At 37.6% G+C, this 20995-nt stretch overlaps 1 protein-coding gene and 1 long non-coding RNA gene across 3 annotated transcripts in view; one reads left to right on the forward strand and one right to left on the reverse strand.

Annotated features, from left to right (window-relative positions):
* LOC133526775 (titin) overlaps positions 1-19760 on the reverse strand; it is a 28660-nt gene extending 8900 nt beyond the window's left edge. The window contains exons 1-3 of the mRNA XM_061863517.1: positions 19131-19760; positions 17558-17634; positions 16652-16825 (exon numbers count right to left, since the gene is read on the reverse strand). Of these exons, the coding sequence (XP_061719501.1) occupies positions 16652-16825; positions 17558-17634; positions 19131-19303 (424 nt within the window). The 5' untranslated portion in view covers positions 19304-19760. The remainder of the gene's footprint in view (positions 1-16651; positions 16826-17557; positions 17635-19130) is intronic.
* Positions 201-12354, forward strand: LOC133526780 (uncharacterized). Of its 2 annotated transcripts, none has more exons than XR_009800773.1 (2): positions 201-6290; positions 6959-12354. It is a non-coding gene; the product is annotated as an uncharacterized LOC133526780 (long non-coding RNA). The 2 variants fall into 2 exon arrangements; XR_009800774.1 differs by having other exon boundaries at positions 201-6286.
* Positions 19761-20995: the final 1235 nt, after the last annotated feature.

Here is a 20995-nt window from a genome sequence, read left to right on the forward strand (position 1 = left end):
GTATATCATGTGAAAAGTATTTTTATAAGCTATTTTTCGTATAATATAACTGGGGTCAAATCGTTGCAGGGACCAAAATAAAACCATTTAATGAGTTAATTAATTGTAGTTAATTACGCCTTAACTTTTCTACTCAACGCCAGATGTCGCTCTAAAGCAAAATTCTACTTGACGTAAAACATTTATACATAGCGGTAATCTCGTCAGTCTTACTCCATCATTTTAAAAAGTATAGACTAGTTTATGGATTTCTAAAGTTATGTCAAGATGACTCTGAATGTAATATTGTCAACAATAATTGTCAAAACACGCAATTTAAAATATTCAACATTGTAATTACAAAATAGTATATTTCTAATACGCTATAATTTTCTCCAATCGAAAGGCACTCCATTCCATTGATCTCAGAGAGTATGCTCCTTGATGATCTTCACTATTCATGGGGTAGGTAAGATAAAAGTATTATTTTTTCTCGTATAGCTGCTATATAGCGTTCGACTCCATGGAAAATAAAGGCTCCAAATTATATAAAAAATGTAGCATATATACAAAGTGCAATTTAGATAGTATTCCAGAAAAAAATGCGCTAATGTAAATGCTGAAAAGTTTCCTATCGTATTGTCGAACAAATTCATTATCTACTTCTGATCTACGCGACCTTAGAAGTTTGGATTGTCCTACCTAATCATTTTACATTTTATTGTTTTCAGAACAAGAATTATTTTACTTCCCACTGTCTATGTAAGGGGACTTAGAGCGGATTCATACTTTACTATACGTGTCGTGTCGAATGATAGTCCCTATGTCAGTTTCTCCAATTCTATTTTGCGTAGGATAAGTTAAAAAAATAATTAAAAATATGTGTTACCGTATTTTTATTCGTGAAATGTTACCTATATTTCTAAGTTAATGATTGTACTATACTTCCAAAAATATGTCTGACAAACATTTTACATGAAAGCCATTTTTCCACGTAAAAATCAACTGTTATAGGGACCATCTTTTGAATTTATGATAATTTATTCATATTTTAATGTATTCGGGTAATATTGCAGGCATTATATCAGCACCAAATAAATGCTGTGAACCAGATATATAAAGTGTTTTAAGTGGCGAATAACGTTTCCAAATCGCATTTTCTTTTGACATATCTTTCTTTTTTCTTTTTTTTTGCTCTTTTTTTCACGACCGGTTTGGCCTAGTAAGTCGATGATCCTGGGTTTGAATCCCGGTAAGGGCATTATTTGTGTGATGAGCACAGATATTTGTTCCTGAGTCATGGATGTTTTCTATGTATTTAAGTATTTGTATATTATATATTATTATGTCGTTGTATGAGTACCCACAAAACAAGCCTTCTCGGCTTGCCGTGGGACTCAGTCAATTTGTGTAAGAATGTCCCTATAATATTTATTTATTGTTATTATTATTGTATGTCCAGTAACAGAACTCCCCACGAGCACTCGGGTGTGTAAGGTCGCTACTCCCCAACTTATTATAATTGTTATTACTTTCAGCATTTTTAAGTTGTTCATCGGACACTGAGGCCATTGAAGTTTCAAGCTGGCGGCATCAAAATGGAGTACCTAGGTACTGTTTCAAATAAATGGGTGGTAAGTAAATACATTTGGTGAAGTGGAACTGCTGATGTTGATCAGAAACGGAACTCTTCCACGCGCGTGATTTGTCTTCTTTGTTAAGTTTGTAGCGAGTAAGTTTCAAGTACCATGGTTTTTAGGAACCTTTGTGTCAAGGTAAAGGTCTGACGATGGGTTCCATGAGGAAGCGAGGGAACACCTCAAATCTTATAGGCATATAGTCATTTTGGATTTTCATCAATACCTTAAGCTTTTTCATTCCCACTAGTGGCATTTAATGAAGTGGAACTACTGATGTTGACCAAAACGGAACTATTGAACGCGCGAGATTTTTCTTCTTTGTTTTTTTTTATGATATAAGAGGCAAACGAGCAGACGTCACACCTGATGGTAAGCGATTACCGCCGCCCATGGACACCTGCTAAACCATAGGGGTTGTAAGTTCGGTGCTGGCCTTTAAGATTGGAATACGCTGTTTTCTTAAAGTTTTAAATGTCGTATTGGTCCGGAAATACCGCAGGCGACAGATCATTTCATAGTTTAGCTGTATGAGGCAGGAAGTTTCTAGAGAAATGCACAGTTGAGGACTGCCAACCATCTAAGTGGTGAAAATAAAAATGTTGTAGCGTAGAGCGCTGACGAAAAGAGGCGGCAAGGATTAATCCGAGCAATTCGATGGAACACTCGCCGTAATAGATTTGTCCTGATAAGTTTGTAGAAATTAAGGTTGTTAAGAAACATCTGTGTCTAGATCCAGGTCTGATAGATACCTCAAACCTTATAGAAATACATATAGTTTTTTTTGGACTTACATCAATAACTTTGGGCGTTTTATTAAAAAAAAGCTACATTTAATCAAGTGGAACTGCTGATGTGTTCCAGAACGGAACTTTTCAACGCACACGTTTTGTATTCTTTATTAAGCTTGTAGTGAGTAAGGTTCTTAAGGTGTACTTAATACATCAATGTCCAGTTCTGATGATGGGTTTCATGAAGAATCGAGGGAATTCCTAAAATCTTTTAGGCATACATGTAATAATTTCTGGGATTTTATTCACATATCAAGCATTATTATTAAAAAAGTGTCATTTGACTAAAAGTAACAGCTGATGTTGACCAGAATGGAACTCGCCAACTCGCGCGCGATTTGTTTTATTAGTTCAGTTTGTAGCAAGTAAGTTTTAAGTATTAAGGTTTTTAGGAACATTTGTGTCAAGGTAAAGGTCTGATGATGGGTCCCATGAAGAATCGAGGGAATTTCTTATATGCTATAGGCATATATGTAGTACTTATTGGATTTTCATCAACATATTATCAACTTTTATTCACAAAAGTGACATTTGATGATGTGGAACTACTGATGTTGACCAGAACGGAACTCCAACGCGTGCAATTTTTCTTCGTTAAGTTTGTACCAAGTAAGGTTCTTAAGAAACATTTTTGTCAAAGTACAGTTCTGATGATGGGTTTCATGAAGAATCGAGGGAATTCCTAAAATCTTATAGGCATACATGTAATAATTTCTGGGATTTTATTTACATATCAAGCATTTTTATTAAAAAATTGTCATTTGACTAAGTGTAACAGCTGATGTTGACCAGAATGGAACTCGCCAACTCGCGCGCGATTTGTTTTATTAGTTAAGTTTGTAGCAAGTAAGTTTTAAGTACTAAGGTTTTTAGGAACATTCGTGTCAAGGTAAAGGTCTGATGATGGGTCCCATGAAGAATCGAGGGAATTTCTTAAATGTTATAGGTATATATATAGTACTTATTGGATTTTCATCAACATATTATCAAGTTTTATTCACAAAAGTGACATTTGATGATGTGGAACTACTGATGTTGACCAAAACGGAACTCCAACGCGCGCAATTTTTCTTCGTTGTTAAGTTTGTAGCGAGTAAGGTTCTCAAGAACCATTTTTGTCGAAGTACAGTTCTGATGATGTGTTTCATGAGAAAGCGACGGAACTCCTCATTCTCCTCAATTTTTATAGGTATATAGTAATTTTGGATTTTCATCAATATCTTTAGCTTTTTTTATTCACATTAGTGGCATTTGATGAAGTGGAACTAGTGATGTTGACTAAAACGGAACTCTTCAACGCGTGAGATTTTATTCTTTTTTTGTTTGTTGTGATATAAGAGGCAAACTAGCAGACAAATCAACTGATGGTAAGCAATTACCGCTGGCCATGGACATCTGTTACACCATAGGGATTGTAAGTGCGGTGCCGGCATTTAAGATAGGAATACGCTCTTTCCTTAAAGTTTTAAAGATCGTATTGGGCCGGAAATACCGCATGCGACAGATCATTTCATAGTTTAGCTGTATGAGGCAGGAAGTTTCTAGAGAAATGCACAGTTCAGGATTGCCAACCATCTAAGTGGTGAAGATATAAATGATGTAGCGTAAAGCGGTGACGGAAAGAGGCGGCAGAGATTAATCCGAACAATTCCTCGGAACTTTTAAGTTTGTAGAAAGTAAGGTTCTTAAGAAATATCTGTACTAGACACCAGTGTCTAGTGTCTAGGTCTGATGATGGACACCTCAAACCTTATAGAAATACATATAGTTTTTTTTTTCATCAATATCTCTAGGTGTTTTGTTTAAAAAAAGTTATATTTGATCAAGTGGAACTGCTGATGTTGTCCAGAACGGAACTTTTCAACGCACGCGTTTTGTATTCTTTATTAAGCTTGTAGCGAGTAACGTTCTCAAGGTGTATTTATATCAATGTTCAGTTCTGATGATGGGTTTCATAAATAATCGAGGGAATTCCTGACATCTTATAATTTCTGGATTTTTATTTACATATCAAGCATTTTTATTAAAATGTGACATTTGACGAAATGCAACAGCTGATGCTGGCCAAAATGAAACTCGCCAATTCGCGCGCGATATGTTTTATTTGTTTATTTTGTAGCAAGTAAAGTTCTTGAAGACATTTGTGTCATAAGGTCTAGTTCTGAGGATGGGTTCCATGAGAAATCGAAGAAATTCCTCTAATCTTATAGGCATACAATACATACAGTAATGTTTGGATTCTCGTCAACATATCAAGCTTTTTTATTTAAACAAGTTAGTGATATTGACCAGAACGGAACTCTTCAACGCGCGCGATTCTTATTCTTTGTTAAGTTTGTAGCAAGCTAGGTTCTTAGGAAACATTTGTGTCAAGGTCCAGTTCTGATGATGGATTCAATGAGGAATTTTGGATTTTAAATCGATTTGAATTCACAATTAGGAGGAATTGAGCATTTTCGTCAACATATCAAGTTTTTTTTATTTGAACAAGTGACATTTGATGAAGTGAAACTGCTGATATTACTGAAACTATGCTGAAACTGCTGAAATGGAACTCTTCAACGACAAGTATTTTACCTTAGGCGTTTTTTTTATTTTATTTCGTTTATAGCATGTAAGGCTTTTAAGGAACATTTGTGTCAAGGTCCAGTTCTGATGATAGGTTCTACGAGAAACTGAAGGAGCTTCTCATATTGTATAGGATAGGCATACATATAGTCATTTTAGGATTTTCATCAATATTACAAGCATTTTTACTCAATAAAGTGACATTTGTTGAAGTAGAATTGCTGATGAAGAACGGAACACCTCAACGACTTCCAGATTCTTTATTTTTATTACTCTTCTTTCTTTTTCATTATTCTTAGAACAGGTATTTCTACGAAGTGAACCGAACTGCTACTATTAAAAGTAGGTAGGTAGGTAGGTTAAATAGGTTAAAACTGTAAGGATTATTATGTATAAGTAGTTTCTTTTAATTAAACATAGGTAAGTAATTCTATTTAAGTATAAGTATCTTTAAAAAAACATCAATCGACTCTTATCTGTCACTAGTTCCAGTTTCAGAGTATAAAATCCGGGTACACAGCCACGGCTAGCCGGGTAGCCAGACAGTTCGAATACGGACAAGTTATTGTGAATAAAAAATCTTATCGTCTTGCAAAAGTTAATGTCATAAATGTATAGGTTTCGAATACATGAATATAAAGTGAAAATGCTGGTAAAAGTATTAGTTTTTATCATTAACCATTTTATATCCCAACAAAACTGTTACCCTTACAAAAATAAAATGCTTTCATTACCTAATGTAGGTTACGTTAGGTAATAAATAAATAAATATGTAGGGACAATCTTACACAGATTGGCCCCAAACTAATCAAAGCTTGTGCTATGGGTACTAGGCGACGTTAAACATACTTATTTAGATAAATATATATTTACGTACATACATAGAAAACACGCAAGCCTTAGGAACAAATATCTGTATTCATCACACAAAGAAATGACCTTACGCGATTCAAACTCGGGACCATCGGCTTCATAGGCAGGGTCACTACCCACTAGGCCAAACCGGTCGGCAAAAGGTAAAGATAATTAGGTAAAGACAATGAATAATTAAACGTATTATAAATTGACACCAATATCCATCAAATAGTATAACTAGGTATGCTAAGAGCGGGCTTCAGGCCATTACGTCGCACCTTTAGAATTAAATTAATTTGACTCAAAAAGTACGACTACTTTATATATGTAGTTTGGTAGAACAGTAAGAACTCACTATATGTGTCTCTTTTTCATGCGGTGAAATCCCCCCCACCCGGAAAGGATAGCGACGCCCATTTTATCGACTCTCGAGTCGACTCCAATCTGATACTAATAGTAAGTAAGTACTTACTTAGTAAGCAAATTGTAGTAGTTATCCCTTCTTAGTAAAATGAAGTATTGTAAAGATACTACTTTTTAACCGACTTCAAAAACTTTTTTTTGTATATATGTTAAGTAAGATCTTCGTCATTTCTGAACCAATGTTGAAAATTAGTTATCGTTTGAAAGTGGGTGTATAGTTCCAAGATGGTCCTATTTTTGACAAAAACCACGAGGAATTAAGGGAACTCCCCAAATCTTATAGGCGTTTTTTAGTTTCATCAACAGACCAGGCATTGCCATTCAAAAAAGTGCTATTTGAAGAAGTGGAACTTCTGATCAGGACCAGAAAAGAACTCTTTAACGATGCGTATTTCACGCTAGACGATTTGTCTTCTTTGTTATGTTTGTAAAGAAGCTACTTGCTTAACGAGGTTTAAGGAATATTTGTGTAAAGGTCTAGCTTACATCATGGGTTCCATGAGGAATTGAGGCAACCTCTCAATTCTTGATGGAACGTAAAACTGTTTATTGACATAATTGTCGATAGGTATCCCATCTGCTCTAATTTACCCCACTTGAAAAAAAAGGTACTTACATGAAAAAAAAAACTTCTCTTAAAAATAGGAAACCGACTTCAAACATAGGTATTAGAAAACATTACAAAAACTGTTATTGTATTTTCAGAAACCATACGGAAATAATGAGGATGCATCGACATAAGAAGAATCGAACATGGGCATGATAAAGTTCAAGAAAAAAGCAAATATAATGTGTACTTGTGTGTAGTCAATGAAAGTTGAAAAATAAAGCATAATTAATGGCCATAGAATACAGAACCGATACACGAACATTAAGACTATTTAAAATAGACATATAGGTTGATCGTACTACTCGTACTAATGTATATCTTTTGTTCAATTATATTATTGCATTAAAGTTAGATTCTCTAGATATATATTATTCATAGGTTCTGTATTCTATACGAATTGTTTCAGTGTAATTATTGTACTAAATACCGTTGACCGCCTGTCAACAGTATTTATTTCTACATTACTATCACAGAAGATTTTAGGCCCTACCGTACAGTTTTTGAATTAGTATTTACTATGGACAAATATAGCGAAATGTGAGTTTTTACCTAAAATATCAATCTTTTGTGAACGTCGTGTAGAGTATATACCGCCTAAGACTGAAGTAGCTACGCGGGTTACGTTTTAAAAATAGAATCGTGTTCATGGTCGGCCCATGGTAAAAATAATTAGGTACCCGTAGACCCGCTGGTGAACACTGTTTATGATAACACTTAAATAAATAAACCCCGTGGACCCACCAGGAGAACATATTGGAGAGATTAGAGATAATACACCGCTTTAAGGGCGGTCGCACTCGGCATTGACATCTGGCGTCTAGATGGCGGGTGGACCTCAGCGAATTTCAAAGAAATATTTATAAACATCCAATGACGTTCGGCTCGGACACCAGATCCAGATCTAGATGGCTCGGATTCCTGTGGAGTCTCCAGGTTCCATCCTCTCCACGTGTGAGTCCTAGGATTTTTCGCGCTGCCAGACTCCGATGACTCGGGCACGTAGTCCAGATGGGTGAGGATCGTGCAGCCTGGAGGGCGTACTCTGAAGTTCCAAATGGCCGAAGACCGTCTAGACGTCCTAGGTAGGTCCCGCTGGAGAGACGAAATGCAAAAAGACCTTAGGCTACGTACGCACTAAGCGGCTAGCCGCGTGCGGACAGCCGCATGACGGTTAAGAATGTATGAAACCGCAACCATAAATACTGAACGCACTAAGCGGTCCGCCGCAACCGCACGCGGCTGGCCGCATAGTGCGTATGGGGCCTTAGCGAACTCGGCGCCGTCGACTAGATGGAAACGGTTTTGGACAGAGAAGCATGGCGGTCTTTGGTGTCGGAGGCCAAGATCCACTTCGGGTCGCTGCGCCATAGCAGTAAGTATTTATAAACATACTGTACCTTCTGTGTACCTAACCCAAAACGAGATATTTAAGAAAAAGTCCACCCGCCATTCTGACGTCAGGATTGCGGTTGGACCTATGAAATCTTGCATTATACCGCACTAAAAGTATGCAGTTATATGGTACAGTCGCCATCAGATATATCGGAGTGGCCGAGGTGCTCAAAGATCTCTAAACACGCACTCTAACCTCTTGACAGTAGAGGCATGTTCAGATATTCGTGGGTACCTTGGCCGCTCCGATATATATGATGGTGACTGTACCTTCAGTGTACCTCTGTAAATAGAAATAGAAAACCGGTGTACCTCTCCCCAAAACAAGCTAGGCTAAGCTCATGCACAATATAACTGCATACTTTTAGTGCGGTATAATGCAAGATTTCATAGGTCCACCCGCCATCCTGACGTCAGGTTGGCGGGTGGACCGTTTTGTAAAATATCTCGTTTTGGGGAAAGGTACACTGGTTTCTATTAAAGGTACACTGAGGTACACAGAAGGTACAATATGTTTATAAATATTTCTTTGAAATTCGCTGAGGTCCACCGCCATCCTGACGCTTACCATATATCTAAGGACCGACCTTAGGGGCAATAACGATAGTGCTAGTTCAGTTGTGTCATTCACAAATTCGAGCCAATCGTGCTGTCTAACGCAACTAGATGCGATTAATCGCGTGCGTAATGCGAACTCATCAACCAATCACGTTGTGGTACTTGTGGCGTTAGACTGCACGATTGGCTCAAACTCGTGTGCGTAACACCGCTGTACTGGCCCCATTCTTATTGCCCGTAAGGCCCGTCCTCAGATATATTATGTCAATGACACAGTCGCGATTTTAAAAAATCACATCGCTTCTGCTACCAAGTTGTTGAGCATAACGTTTTCCTATCCATAGGTTCCATCTGTCCAGTAGGATCCACCATCTCGATCCACCAGATTGAAGAGATTGTTACTTAACTGATGGATCGAGATAATGAAACCTACTGAATAGAGCGGGTCGATTGGATATAACAAAGTACGCTTATATGAAACGCTACTCCGGTGTGCGAGTGAGACAGTCAGGCCAATTTGAACTTGCATTTGACAGAAAACTGTCTCCATCAAACGCTACCAGTTCCATTGCCGGCCTCTTCGCTGCCTTCTATAGTGGTTCAATCTTACCTTGCTTATGAATAAAAAGGGGCGTGCACACCGATATTAGAGTAATATTGGAATCATATCAGTTAGTTGCGGGCGTCTCGCTCGCACAAATACATGCGTATAAGTGCGAAATGAACGCACGAATGACAGCTAACTGGTATCATTCCAATATTATTCTAAAATTGGTTTAATGTCAGTTGCACTTTCGAATTGGCCTACATAGCGATTTCCTTAGCCTGCACACCGGATCGGCGTGTGGGCCGGCATCTAGCTAATGTAAAGCCACCTCATTAGGTGCTTTTAGCCTTTTGAACGGCAAGAACACCTAAAGATGTGGTGAGAGAAAGCCGCGCGTCCCTCATGCACTGCACTAGCTTTACAGCTTGCATTGCGACCAATGTATGCCGCTCACCGCCCCGCCGGTCGCGTGGGTCCAATCCGCGGCCCTAGAAGACGTACTTTACATATAAACAAGAGCACGCGAGCATTTTGCGAGTTATGTATGTGTACTTGTGTTATCTAGGCGCACAAACGGTTACAATAACAAGAAGTGTACACCGCGTGTGCAGTCCAACACGGGAGCACGGGTGCGATTCGAAAATAACGCGCTAGCGACGCATTACGACATTGATGCTTTACCATTTGAACGCCATAAACAAAAACGTTACTCACACGCCAAGGTCACGGGCGCAAGTGAGCTTGAAAGTGCATGAGTATTACATTAGGGACTTTGACAGCGATTATAACAGCTATAATCATTAATGTGTTCATGGCCCTTAAATCATGTCTAGTGACGGCGCCTTTAGGTGTTCTTGACGTTCAAAAGGTTAAGGGCGTTTGCTAGCTGGCGCTAGTGCACGGAGCGGGCAAACACGCGCAGGTGCCTTTGTAAGTAAAATCAGTCGCACGCGTCCGCGCCAGTTAGCGTTGCTGATACTGTAAGCCGCACGCTCGCTCCATGCACACGCGCGACGTTGCGGACGCCCTATGCCCTAAACCTTACTTGAAAGTGTGAAGGTTACTCTGACAGCGGCTATATCAGCTATAATGTATTTATGACGCTTTGAGCATAGCTAGTTAAGACGCCTTAAGGTATTCTTGGCGTTTAAAAGGTTAAGGGCGTTTGCTAGCTGGCGCGAGTGCACGGAGCGGGTGCACGCGCGCGGGTGCCTTTGTAGGTAAAATTCGTTGCACGCGTCCGCGCCAGTTAGCGTCGCCAGTTACTGTTTTTCGTTAACCCGCTCCAGCTAGCAAACTAATCGCAAATAGTCCGAGATTGGCGCAATAACCATGCATTACCTTATCTGGATCTGGATGCACCTATTCACCAATGCTTGCTTTAAAGTAACTTGTCGACTCGTCCTGATAATATTTGTGCGACCGTGAAGAAAATCTATGCCGTCACTTATTTTTCAATTTATATGAAATAAAGATGTTAAATGTATTCAAAAGTTTTTTATTTAATAAGGTATGTATAAGTGCTCTGTGCATCCGCACCAGCTAGCGGTGCCCTCAGCAAACCAATCGCAAATGGTCCGAGATTGGCGCAATAACCATGCATTCTCTTATCTGGATCTGGATGCACCTATTCACTAGAAAATGTATGCCGTCAGTTATTTTTCAATTTATATGAAATAAAGGTGTTAAATGTATTCAAAAGTTTTTATTTCATACGTATATATAATGGAACGAAATACAGCTACTATCTTAGCTTGGCAAACAGTTAAAAGTCGCTGATGCTTGTAATGTATTCACTGCGTTAATTTTAGGTTTAAGATTTTTTATTCTCACTAAGAATTTGACAATTCACTTACATGAGAACTTAAAACTACACAATTTAATCCTGCTTCATATGGCAAACGAAGGGAACGTTGCTTTGAACCGCGACGCAATCTCAAATGTTTCACGTTTACACAATTTTCCTGCAGAGAGACAAAACAAGTATGTACATAGTACCTTTTTACGATTTATTTTATCGTAACATATAAACTTAGATTTATTTTCTTGCTGCTAATTATGGTACTCCATAAATACATTTACTTACCTACTTATTGCTTAGGAATCTTATTTCATGTTTAATAATAAGTTTATATAACGTTTCTAGCGGTACATAACGCGAACTTTAAAAAATATAATGCTTTTTCTACCTTTATCACTCGAATATGTAAGAGCAAGAGAGATAAATAGACGACACTTACTCGTTCAAGGTAACAACTCGTTTTATTGTCAAAGTTCCGAATTAAACAAACTTATTCTTCGGTGACATTTTTAAGCGTTTATAAGCGACTATACGGATCCAGCATTTGCCCCTCATTCGGTTCTCCTATTGCACGCAAGATGTCAGTACTAGAGAGGATTTGAAAAATCATAATTAAGTAGTTTAGTGCCATTTATTGAGCGGTAATAATTTAAAAAAATATATAAATTACTTTTTCATTATATTTCAGGCATGCAAAGTGATGTAAATGATTACAAAAGTAACTCTATATGAATGACATTTTTTAGTTCCAGTTTACGCCGCAGCGCATGATCAAAATTATTAATATCATCTTCCCTGGACACTTTCGGTCTTTGGTGTCATACAAGTAATTAATGCTTAATTGAAGACCTTCCAAATAGGATATGACTCAATTGTATATACCACTAGTAAAAATTACCCAAACGGCTACCAAGGCTCCATCTAGTGCCAGGTAGAACAAACAAAGCGGCATTTACCACACTTAATTAACGAAAAAACTAGTTTTATTACCGCCCCTGCAAGGATTTGAGTGCAAGTATATATATATTAAAATACCTTATAAAAATGTCTTTTAAATGATATATATGGCTTGAGTATACAAGCAAGTTTCAGTGTTTAATAGCAGTATTTTTAATTCAAGCATATGTTTTATCAACTAATTCCAGCCCTGTACGTACTTAAACGTAAGTAGTGGTAAACAGAAATCTAGAATTTCTCATATTCTTTCATACAAAACACCTAACAACCGGCTACATAACAAGTACTTTGTAAAACAACCGTTTATATTGGCCACTCTTTTTTTAAATTGCTCAGTCCCTGCAAGTTATCCAAAGTTGGTGTCATACAATAAAATAATGCTAAGAGTAAACCCTTTCAAACGAGATATGTCTCAACAGTATACATCCATGGGACAAATTGCCCATTCTCCTTTACTTGGGTCTGTTCTATATAACACAGGCTGGGTGTACTGGGGATGGGTCGGGAGGAGCTTTATTATTATTATTGGGGTTTCGGGCCTTTGAGTGCCACGTCGACCAGGTAGTGATCTATTGTGACAGCCCTTTAAAGTTCATTACTGATGCCCGTTGAATCCAGGAAATTCCAGATTCTTTGGGCCGTAATGTTCTGTACCTCATAGGGTTGCAATACGTGCCGCCCTAAGTGGGTACTTCTTTTTGACATTAGTGGTCCACAGGAGCAGAGAATGTGCATTGCAGTCTCCTCTGACTCATGGCAGAACCTGCATGTCGCGTCTTGTTTCTTCCCAATTTGAAACATGTGTTTGTTCAACTTACAGTGTCCAGTCAATATTCTGGTCACCGCGCAGGTTTTATGTCTTTTGAGCTCTAAGAGCTCCTTAGCAAATTTGTTGTTGAACCCTTTGATTAGAGCTTTCGAGTGTTCTTGTCCTTTGACGAATTTCCACCAATCGATTGCTCTTGTTTTTTCTAAGCTGAGCAGAGAATATGCATCCCGTTTTGTGATTCCACAGAACGGTTCTGGGCCGACCAGGGGTGTGTCTGCGCCCTTTCTAGCAAGTTCGTCCGCTTCTTCGTTTCCGTTAATGTCGGAGTGCCCTGGTACCCATCTAAGTATGACTTTGTTGGAGTTAGCCAGTGCATTTAGGTCGGGAGGAGCTTACCCAAACTGGCCAGGACCGGAGTCAGTGGAATAATAGAAATAAAAAATAAAAATAAAAACGGTTTATTCCAGATCACTGATCCATAACGACTATTAGTATACACTTAAAACTATGTTAATTAGGTACTAAAAGAAAAAAAAAATAAGAACATAACTAAAAACTAAGATGTGTTGAGAGGAGGGGCGCAGGTTGCCATACTCTATTTCGCTCTCCCAATTGCCACCTCCACCCAAAACTTTATAACCGGCAGTCGAGGCGCTCGGCCAACACCTTGAGAAAATATGAATATGATTCGAGCGCTACACCCCATCAGAGGGTAACAGGATGAAAAGAAGAAGTGTAAAGGTTGCATAAAAGGTCAAAATGTACTGTAATATGTAATCACAGACCACGACCTTATTGTGACAGGTATAAGCACAAAAACGCCAAAACAATTCCAAAACAAGCGTTTTGTTAAGAGAATCGATACAGAGGGCGTTGGGAATGAGCTTCGAAACTCAGATTGGTCCAGAGTTACTTCTGCACTCTCAGTGCAAGAAGCTGTTAATGCCTTCAATCGACTGTTGCTTGACGTTATTTCCAGACACTCACAATATGTAGCTATAAGCCGATCCAAGTTTACGATTAAGCCCTGGATGACCCCCGGGCTCATTCGGTGCTCAAGGCATAGAGATCATCTCCATCAAAAATGCCGCAAAAACCCAAATGATCAAATCTTGAAACAAATTTATATCCGCTACAAAAACTTTCACAACGGGCTTCTACGGAAACTAAAATATAACTACGAATCAGCTGAGCTGGAAGAAAATAAGAATAACCCTAAAAAACTCTGGAATTCCATCAAAAACATCACTTACACGACAAAGAATATACAAAAACCAACCGATCTAACCCAAATTAAGAGCACAGTTGCCGAATCTCTCGATTGCTGTAATCAGTTCTTCGCTAGAGTTGGTGAAAGGCTGGCCAACGACGTGCTTAAAAACATAAACAAAACTCAAGAGGACCTTGCGCGCGAAATGTCGTCAAATGTTTCCCCGCCTCAATCTCTTTTCCTAATTGCAACAAGCGAATCAGAGGTTGAGTCGATTATAAATGGCCTGAAACCAGATAGCTCTCCTGGCCTTGACGGGATTACCAATCGTCTGCTAAAAGCTATCAAAAGCTACATTATCACTCCCCTCACACACATTTTCAATCTTAGTTTGTCCGAGGGTATTTTTCCTGATATATGGAAAGAGGCGGCGGTCATACCACTACACAAAGCAGGGGACAAATCAAATCCTAGCAATTACAGGCCAATTTCTTTGCTTGGAGCTCTCTCAAAAATCCTAGAGAAATTGGTCAGTAAGCGCTTGGTCAGTTTCCTGGAAAAAAACAACATAATCTCAAATCGCCAATTTGGCTTTCGCGAAAAAAGGTCGACTGAAGACGCAGTGGTACTTATGACAAAGCTAATATCAGGATACCTGGACAATAACGAAAGCTGCATCGGTGTCTTTCTGGACTTAACCAAGGCATTCGACACTGTCTCAATCCCAATCCTATTAAAAAAACTAGAACTCGCTGGAGTAAGAGGGATTGCCTTGAAATGGTTCAGCAGCTATCTGTCAGGCCGAACACAGCGAGTGAAGATAGACCAAGACATAAGTAACCCTATGGAGATTAGTTTCGGAGTCCCGCAGGGTAGCGTTCTGGCTCCTATATTATTTAATGTCTACATAAATGACATTGCTTCAGGCAGTTTACTTAACGCTGATATAATTTGCTATGCTGACGATACGGCAATAATCTTCCACGACTGCAGCTGGATAAGTGTTTCTGAAGCCGCAGAAAGGGGTCTGGGTGTTGTAGCCGAGTGGCTGAAACGCAGCTTGCTTACACTCAACACTACAAAAACAAAACTCATCTGTTTCCATAAAACAAAAGCCTCAGCTCCTTCTACTTCACCCAGTATCAAAATTCACACTTGCAACCGAACCCAATCACCAGCAACTCCCTGTTCTTGCCAGCCGATCGACAGGGCTCCTGCCGTAAAATATCTTGGGGTGGTAATTGACGAAAAACTGGATTTCAAGAACCACGTAATAACCACAGCAAATCGAGTACGCAGACTTATTTACGTTTTTAAAAATTTACGAAACTCGGCACGCAAGTCATTGCTTAGAACAGTCTACATTAGTATCTGCGAATCTGTACTAGCCTACTGTATAACTGCTTGGGGCGGAGCATGCAAAACTTACATGCTTACACTGGAAAGGGCGCAACGAGCTGTTATCAAGGTCTCCCTTCGAAAACCAATTAGATATCCTACCAAACTAGTATACAGCAATCTGGGTGTCCTCAGCGTTCGTGGTATTTTTGTTCTGCGGGTGGTGTCAAGGATTCACAAAACAGTCTTGATGTCTCCCAACTACGAATGCATGCTGCAAAAGCGCACGTTCAAAGTCCCAGTTCCTCCGACTGTATCAGCTTTTGCTCAACGTCTGCCTAACTTCATCCATCCTTTTGTATATAACAAAGTTAATAGTAAAACTCTCATCAAAAAATGTACTGTTAGGGAAGTTCAGAAAAAAATTTCTTTATGGCTCAGCTCCCTCTCTTACGAGAATATAGAAGAACTTCTAAAAGTTGATAAATAACCACTTTCTCTTTTCACATACACTCACACTCATACACACACGCACACGCACACACACACACACACACACACACACACACACACACACACATACACTCTTTCACTCGCAACAATCAACTTGATCGAGTCGCACACATAATGATAAATTTAAATTAGTTTAATTTAGTTTTAAGTAGTGTTAAATTGCTTGTTTATTAATTTAATTGTAAAAATGTTAAATTATAATATTTTAGTATTTCCTCTTCTTATAGGCTTTAAGTATCGATTGTATAAACTTTGAGTCTGGGTTACCTACGAGACAGGCTGAGCCTAGTGTAGGAGCCAGAGCAAACTGACTAGCATATTCCCTAGCATAAAAAAAAAAAAAAAAAAAAAAAAAAGGTAGAAGTCCTAGTGTTCGACGGTGCACTAGTACTACCCTACGAACCCCTACGAACGGGTTGCTGGCAGTGGGTGTATTATGTAAGCAAAAGATTTGATTTCATTTTGAGCTTACTGTGGAGACTAGGTCAATTTCAACTGCATGAATATGTCGCCGCCCTGGCGGGTTTGGGACACATTAGGTATCAGCTGAACTGTCTCTATGAAGATATCTTCCCATGAAGGTTCCATTTTTGGATGCCATTTGTTGTAGTCGCTGTTTCCCCGAACACGCATTCCCATCCACAACTGCCCTGTTCCATGAATTTGTGTAAGATATTCCAATGAGTATTTTTTTTATATTTACCTGGAGTCCCTGCTTTCTTAGATGCGCTGCCGAAAATGCCCGCATAGCTTTCTTTCTTAGTTTCTTGAAACTCTTCACTGGTCAAGATGTCCGGGTCACCTCCTGTCTCAGTTTCAGCTCGGATGACATCTTCGGGGAACTTTTCCATGTGGGCATGCTTGGATCTGTACATTACTGTCAAAAAAGAAAAACGTAATGATGTATTTTGTCCAGGTTATACCAGATAACAAAAATCACAGGATATAATGTCAATAGTGGACTTATAGACATTATTAGTCTATCACTAGTACCATATATTTTGACTAAGGTGTTGTTTTTGAAGTTAGGGCTTGTAAAGTTAGAAGCTTGGTTCTACAAGAGATCTAATAACTTTTTGACAGTGTGAGCCTAATGGTTTCGTCTTGGCAAAATTTTACATGAAAATGTTTTTGATGGGATGAGATTTTTTTCTAAGTAAATCATCACACAACATAAGTTATGTATGTTGTTCCCACTTTATTCTTTCTTTCCATTTAAGCTATTCCTAGCACCTATGATTGTTTCAATATCGTGCTTTATATAATAAGGAATGCTCCCGGGAAGCGCTATAAAATCTGTCCTGGGAGCATTACCATTATATGACATCAAAGAAATTATTGAGACCCAAACACAAACGAGACATGCAATTTTTATATAAACTTTATTTTTATAAAAATTAGGGGCTAACAAAACATTATAATACAAAAAAAATATGCAGGCATCTGAAAAAAACTTACTTGTGGTATTTATAAAACATAACATAATAAACAGTTTTTTCAATTACTAATTCAAACATTTTGAGGCTTAGTAGAGCACCTGGAATACTGACATTTATTAAGCTGGCATTTCATGCGATAAAGTCGAACTATGTATGTAAATTATACTTACATAATCCTTTTTTAATAAAGTCATGTTTGCGGCTGCAGTTGTATTTGTAAATTGAATTGATGTTTTTCACATATTCGCTGAAAGAAATATAAAAAAACTACATTAGTATTAGTTTGAAGATTACCATTACATAAACAATTTTGTTTAAAATCATACTTTTATGCTTATAAAAGCATGATTTAAAAAAATCATATCCTTGCATTTTTTAAATGTCAAAATCAACAGCCAAGTAAAGCTTTTTACTTGACTGTTGATTTTCACATGACCGTTATGGTGCCAGTACTGTTCCAGCATTTTTTCCACGGCTCATGGGAGCCTGGGGTACGCTTGGCAACTAATCCCTAGAATTGGCATAGGCACTAGTTTTTATGAAAGTATCTGCCATCTGACCTTCCAACCCAGAGGGTAAACTAGGCCTTATTGGGATTTTTACGGTTTCCTCACTATGTTTTCCTTCACTAAAAAATAACTGGTAAATATCAAATGATATTTCATACATAAGGTCCAAAAGCGATTTGTACGAGCCGAGATTTGAACAACCTCTGGATTGCAAGTCGCAGACTGTCACCGCTAGGCCACCAGCGCTTCATTTTAGTAACAGGGACATAAAAACAGGAAATATAGAACTGAATAGTTTATTTACAATAAAATAGTAGATTGCGAACTGTCAAAATATATTTATTTATAAGTTAACACATTCACTGTCAGCGACCTGCTATACAGTGGCAGTTTTTTGTATGTAGGTGCTTTTTGTTACATAGCATTTTTCCCACATTATTGTCTAAGCTCATAACGCATAGCACACGTTGACACTAAATTTGTAAAAAAAAATTAGCATCCAGATCAACCTGCATACATCCGGCTACTGGTCACAGGCCTCTTTTATTAAGCGTTGTGGCAAGTGTCCCTAAACTAGTACAATGTGGATTGGGAACTTCAAAGAAACACTTGTTCTATTTTAATCACAGATGCACATTATGTAGTTACCTCAAGATGTCTTTCTACAAACAAGAGTAACTTGCATAAACCCCCCTAAACAATAATCTAAATTTACCAGCTGAAAAATTAACTTAGAATTTTAAATCTAATATTGTTACTCTTTCCTGTCCTATTATTGCTTTGGTGGGAAGCAAGGAACTGAACTAGTTATTTTTCAGGTTTTCAGATTACACAAGAATTGGCTGTTACCATAGAGCTAACCAAATTGTCTCCTTCAGATAAGTGCTTTTATTGGTTACAGATTGAGATGTTAATACAAATACAATAAGTAAATAAATACTGCTTATACATCCACTAAATGCATGTTACCATTTTGAAAAGTAATGAAGTAAACTAGTAGTAGAACAATGGATTGGACCTAGTTGATGCTCTAAGTCTACAGCTTTGTCAACAGGTACAAAAAAACCTTAACTTTTATAGCTAACTGATCTTATCCCATAAATCTACAACTTAATTATGTAAATATAATACACCATAGAGTAAATGTAGAATTTAACAAAGGCAGGAGTGATGTATTATGCATGCTAACATTATTATAAATCGGCAGAGATTTTTCAGGTTATTGTAAACTTACTAGGTGCTTTCCTGAAAGAACTTGACGACTGCTATGGGAGGCTTCTTGAATGATGGCAGCACATCTGGGGGGAGCTTGTCCGCCCCGACCACTGCTCCGGGCCACCAGCAAGACCCTAGCTTCACCCACACCACCTCTCCATCCAAGTAATTTATTTCAGTCTGCTCACACATCTCCACTTATCTGTTCAGGCGAAACGCACGACCATATTTTGTTGCACTGTAGCCACTATGATATGTCGACTAAAACGGTTACCACATCATCGTCTCATGGTTGAGCTGTAATAACTCTTAGAACACTGCCATCAACAAATAAGAAATCCCGAATACGAATTATGTATGTAATTGTCAAAACAGTAGCAAAATATTAGTTGTAAATACTATTCGCCGACTGCTACGAAATAATTTTATTCGGTATGTCAAGGTGGCAGCATTGAGTTGACAAGCACCCTCGATTTAGTCAAACAATAATCATTTAATTTTGATTTTTTGCTACAATTCCATTTAGAAAACAAAATAAATCATTACATGACATTCAAAATTAAATTTTCTTTTTTAATAAGATTATTAAGGGTAATAATGTCCCATAATTAAAAAAAGTTGAAAAGTTACGCCGGAAATTATTACAAAGTACAGCGTCAGCATATGCCAACATTAAAGTCTTAAATAAAGTTGCCACCAAACAAAACCTTAAAGAAATATAAAGGATACCAGTCACATATACAATTATACACAACAACTTTTTTGCTAGCATGCAACAATGGCATTAAAGATAAAAATAAAACTTTATTTAAATTTAAACGCAATTTTGTATTTTTTTATAAGATTAAATATTTAGCGTAATCGCTTTTAGTCATGCAATATAAAGAGAACGGATACATTTTCGTACAGATAGGTTGGACAATAGTACTTAAAGACACCAATTGGAACCAATCAGCAAAAGATAGCAATTTGGAAGACCGGTCCACCATGATTGTTCTAGATTGTAGTAAAAATCGAAGAACAAAATCGAATTTGCAAGAATCAAAAATCGTTAACGACCGTCAGACTCCATAGCGCCTATTTACCGCGAAAACTAAAAATTGAAATTTCTTTATCTCTATCGCTCGGTTATTCCCACTAGTTACCACCAAGTTGTTACCAGTGGTAACTACTGGGAATTTTATTCCGCCTTTTACTACTGGTAACTACTGGAAAAAAAACCCCACTAGTTACCACCAAAAAGTTGTTAGAGTTTATCACTAATAAAAACAGTAGAAATAATAGATTAATATATATTATAGAAAAAGTATAGTATAAATATAGAGTGCTTTAATAAATAATTATAAGTCGATTAGTGTTTCAGTAAACTGCCTTAAAAGTGATCAAAAATATTAAAACCGGGTGGGGTGTAAAAAAAAATATTTAAGAAGAAATTAACGTGAGGATGAAATTTATCCTATTAATTGTAAATTGCATTAATTGAGACGTTATCTGTGAAACCTGGATCTTTTGTTGAAAGTGTTTACTCCGTACTGCGTAGCGCAGCGTTGTATTTATATAGGAGCATCGTTGATAATTGCGTAAGCGCCATCGACAATAAGGTCCCTTTCAATAAATAATATCACAATTAATAAGAACGAACAAACAAATTAGTCAAATATCGACTATATTTGATCACTTTTAAGGCAGTTTACTGAAACAGTAATCGACTTATAATTAGACTAATAACTAAGTAACTTATAATTAATTCGACTTTTAATTAATTACCTATTGATAAAAGCACTCTATATTTATATACTCTATATGTATTGAACGGTAACAAAATTTTGGTAGTAACTAGTGGAAAACTCTAACCTTTTCCCAATTTACTATTGTTAACTACAA

Source organism: Cydia pomonella, chromosome 17, assembly GCF_033807575.1.
Source record: "Cydia pomonella isolate Wapato2018A chromosome 17, ilCydPomo1, whole genome shotgun sequence".
NCBI lineage: Eukaryota > Metazoa > Arthropoda > Insecta > Lepidoptera > Tortricidae > Cydia > Cydia pomonella.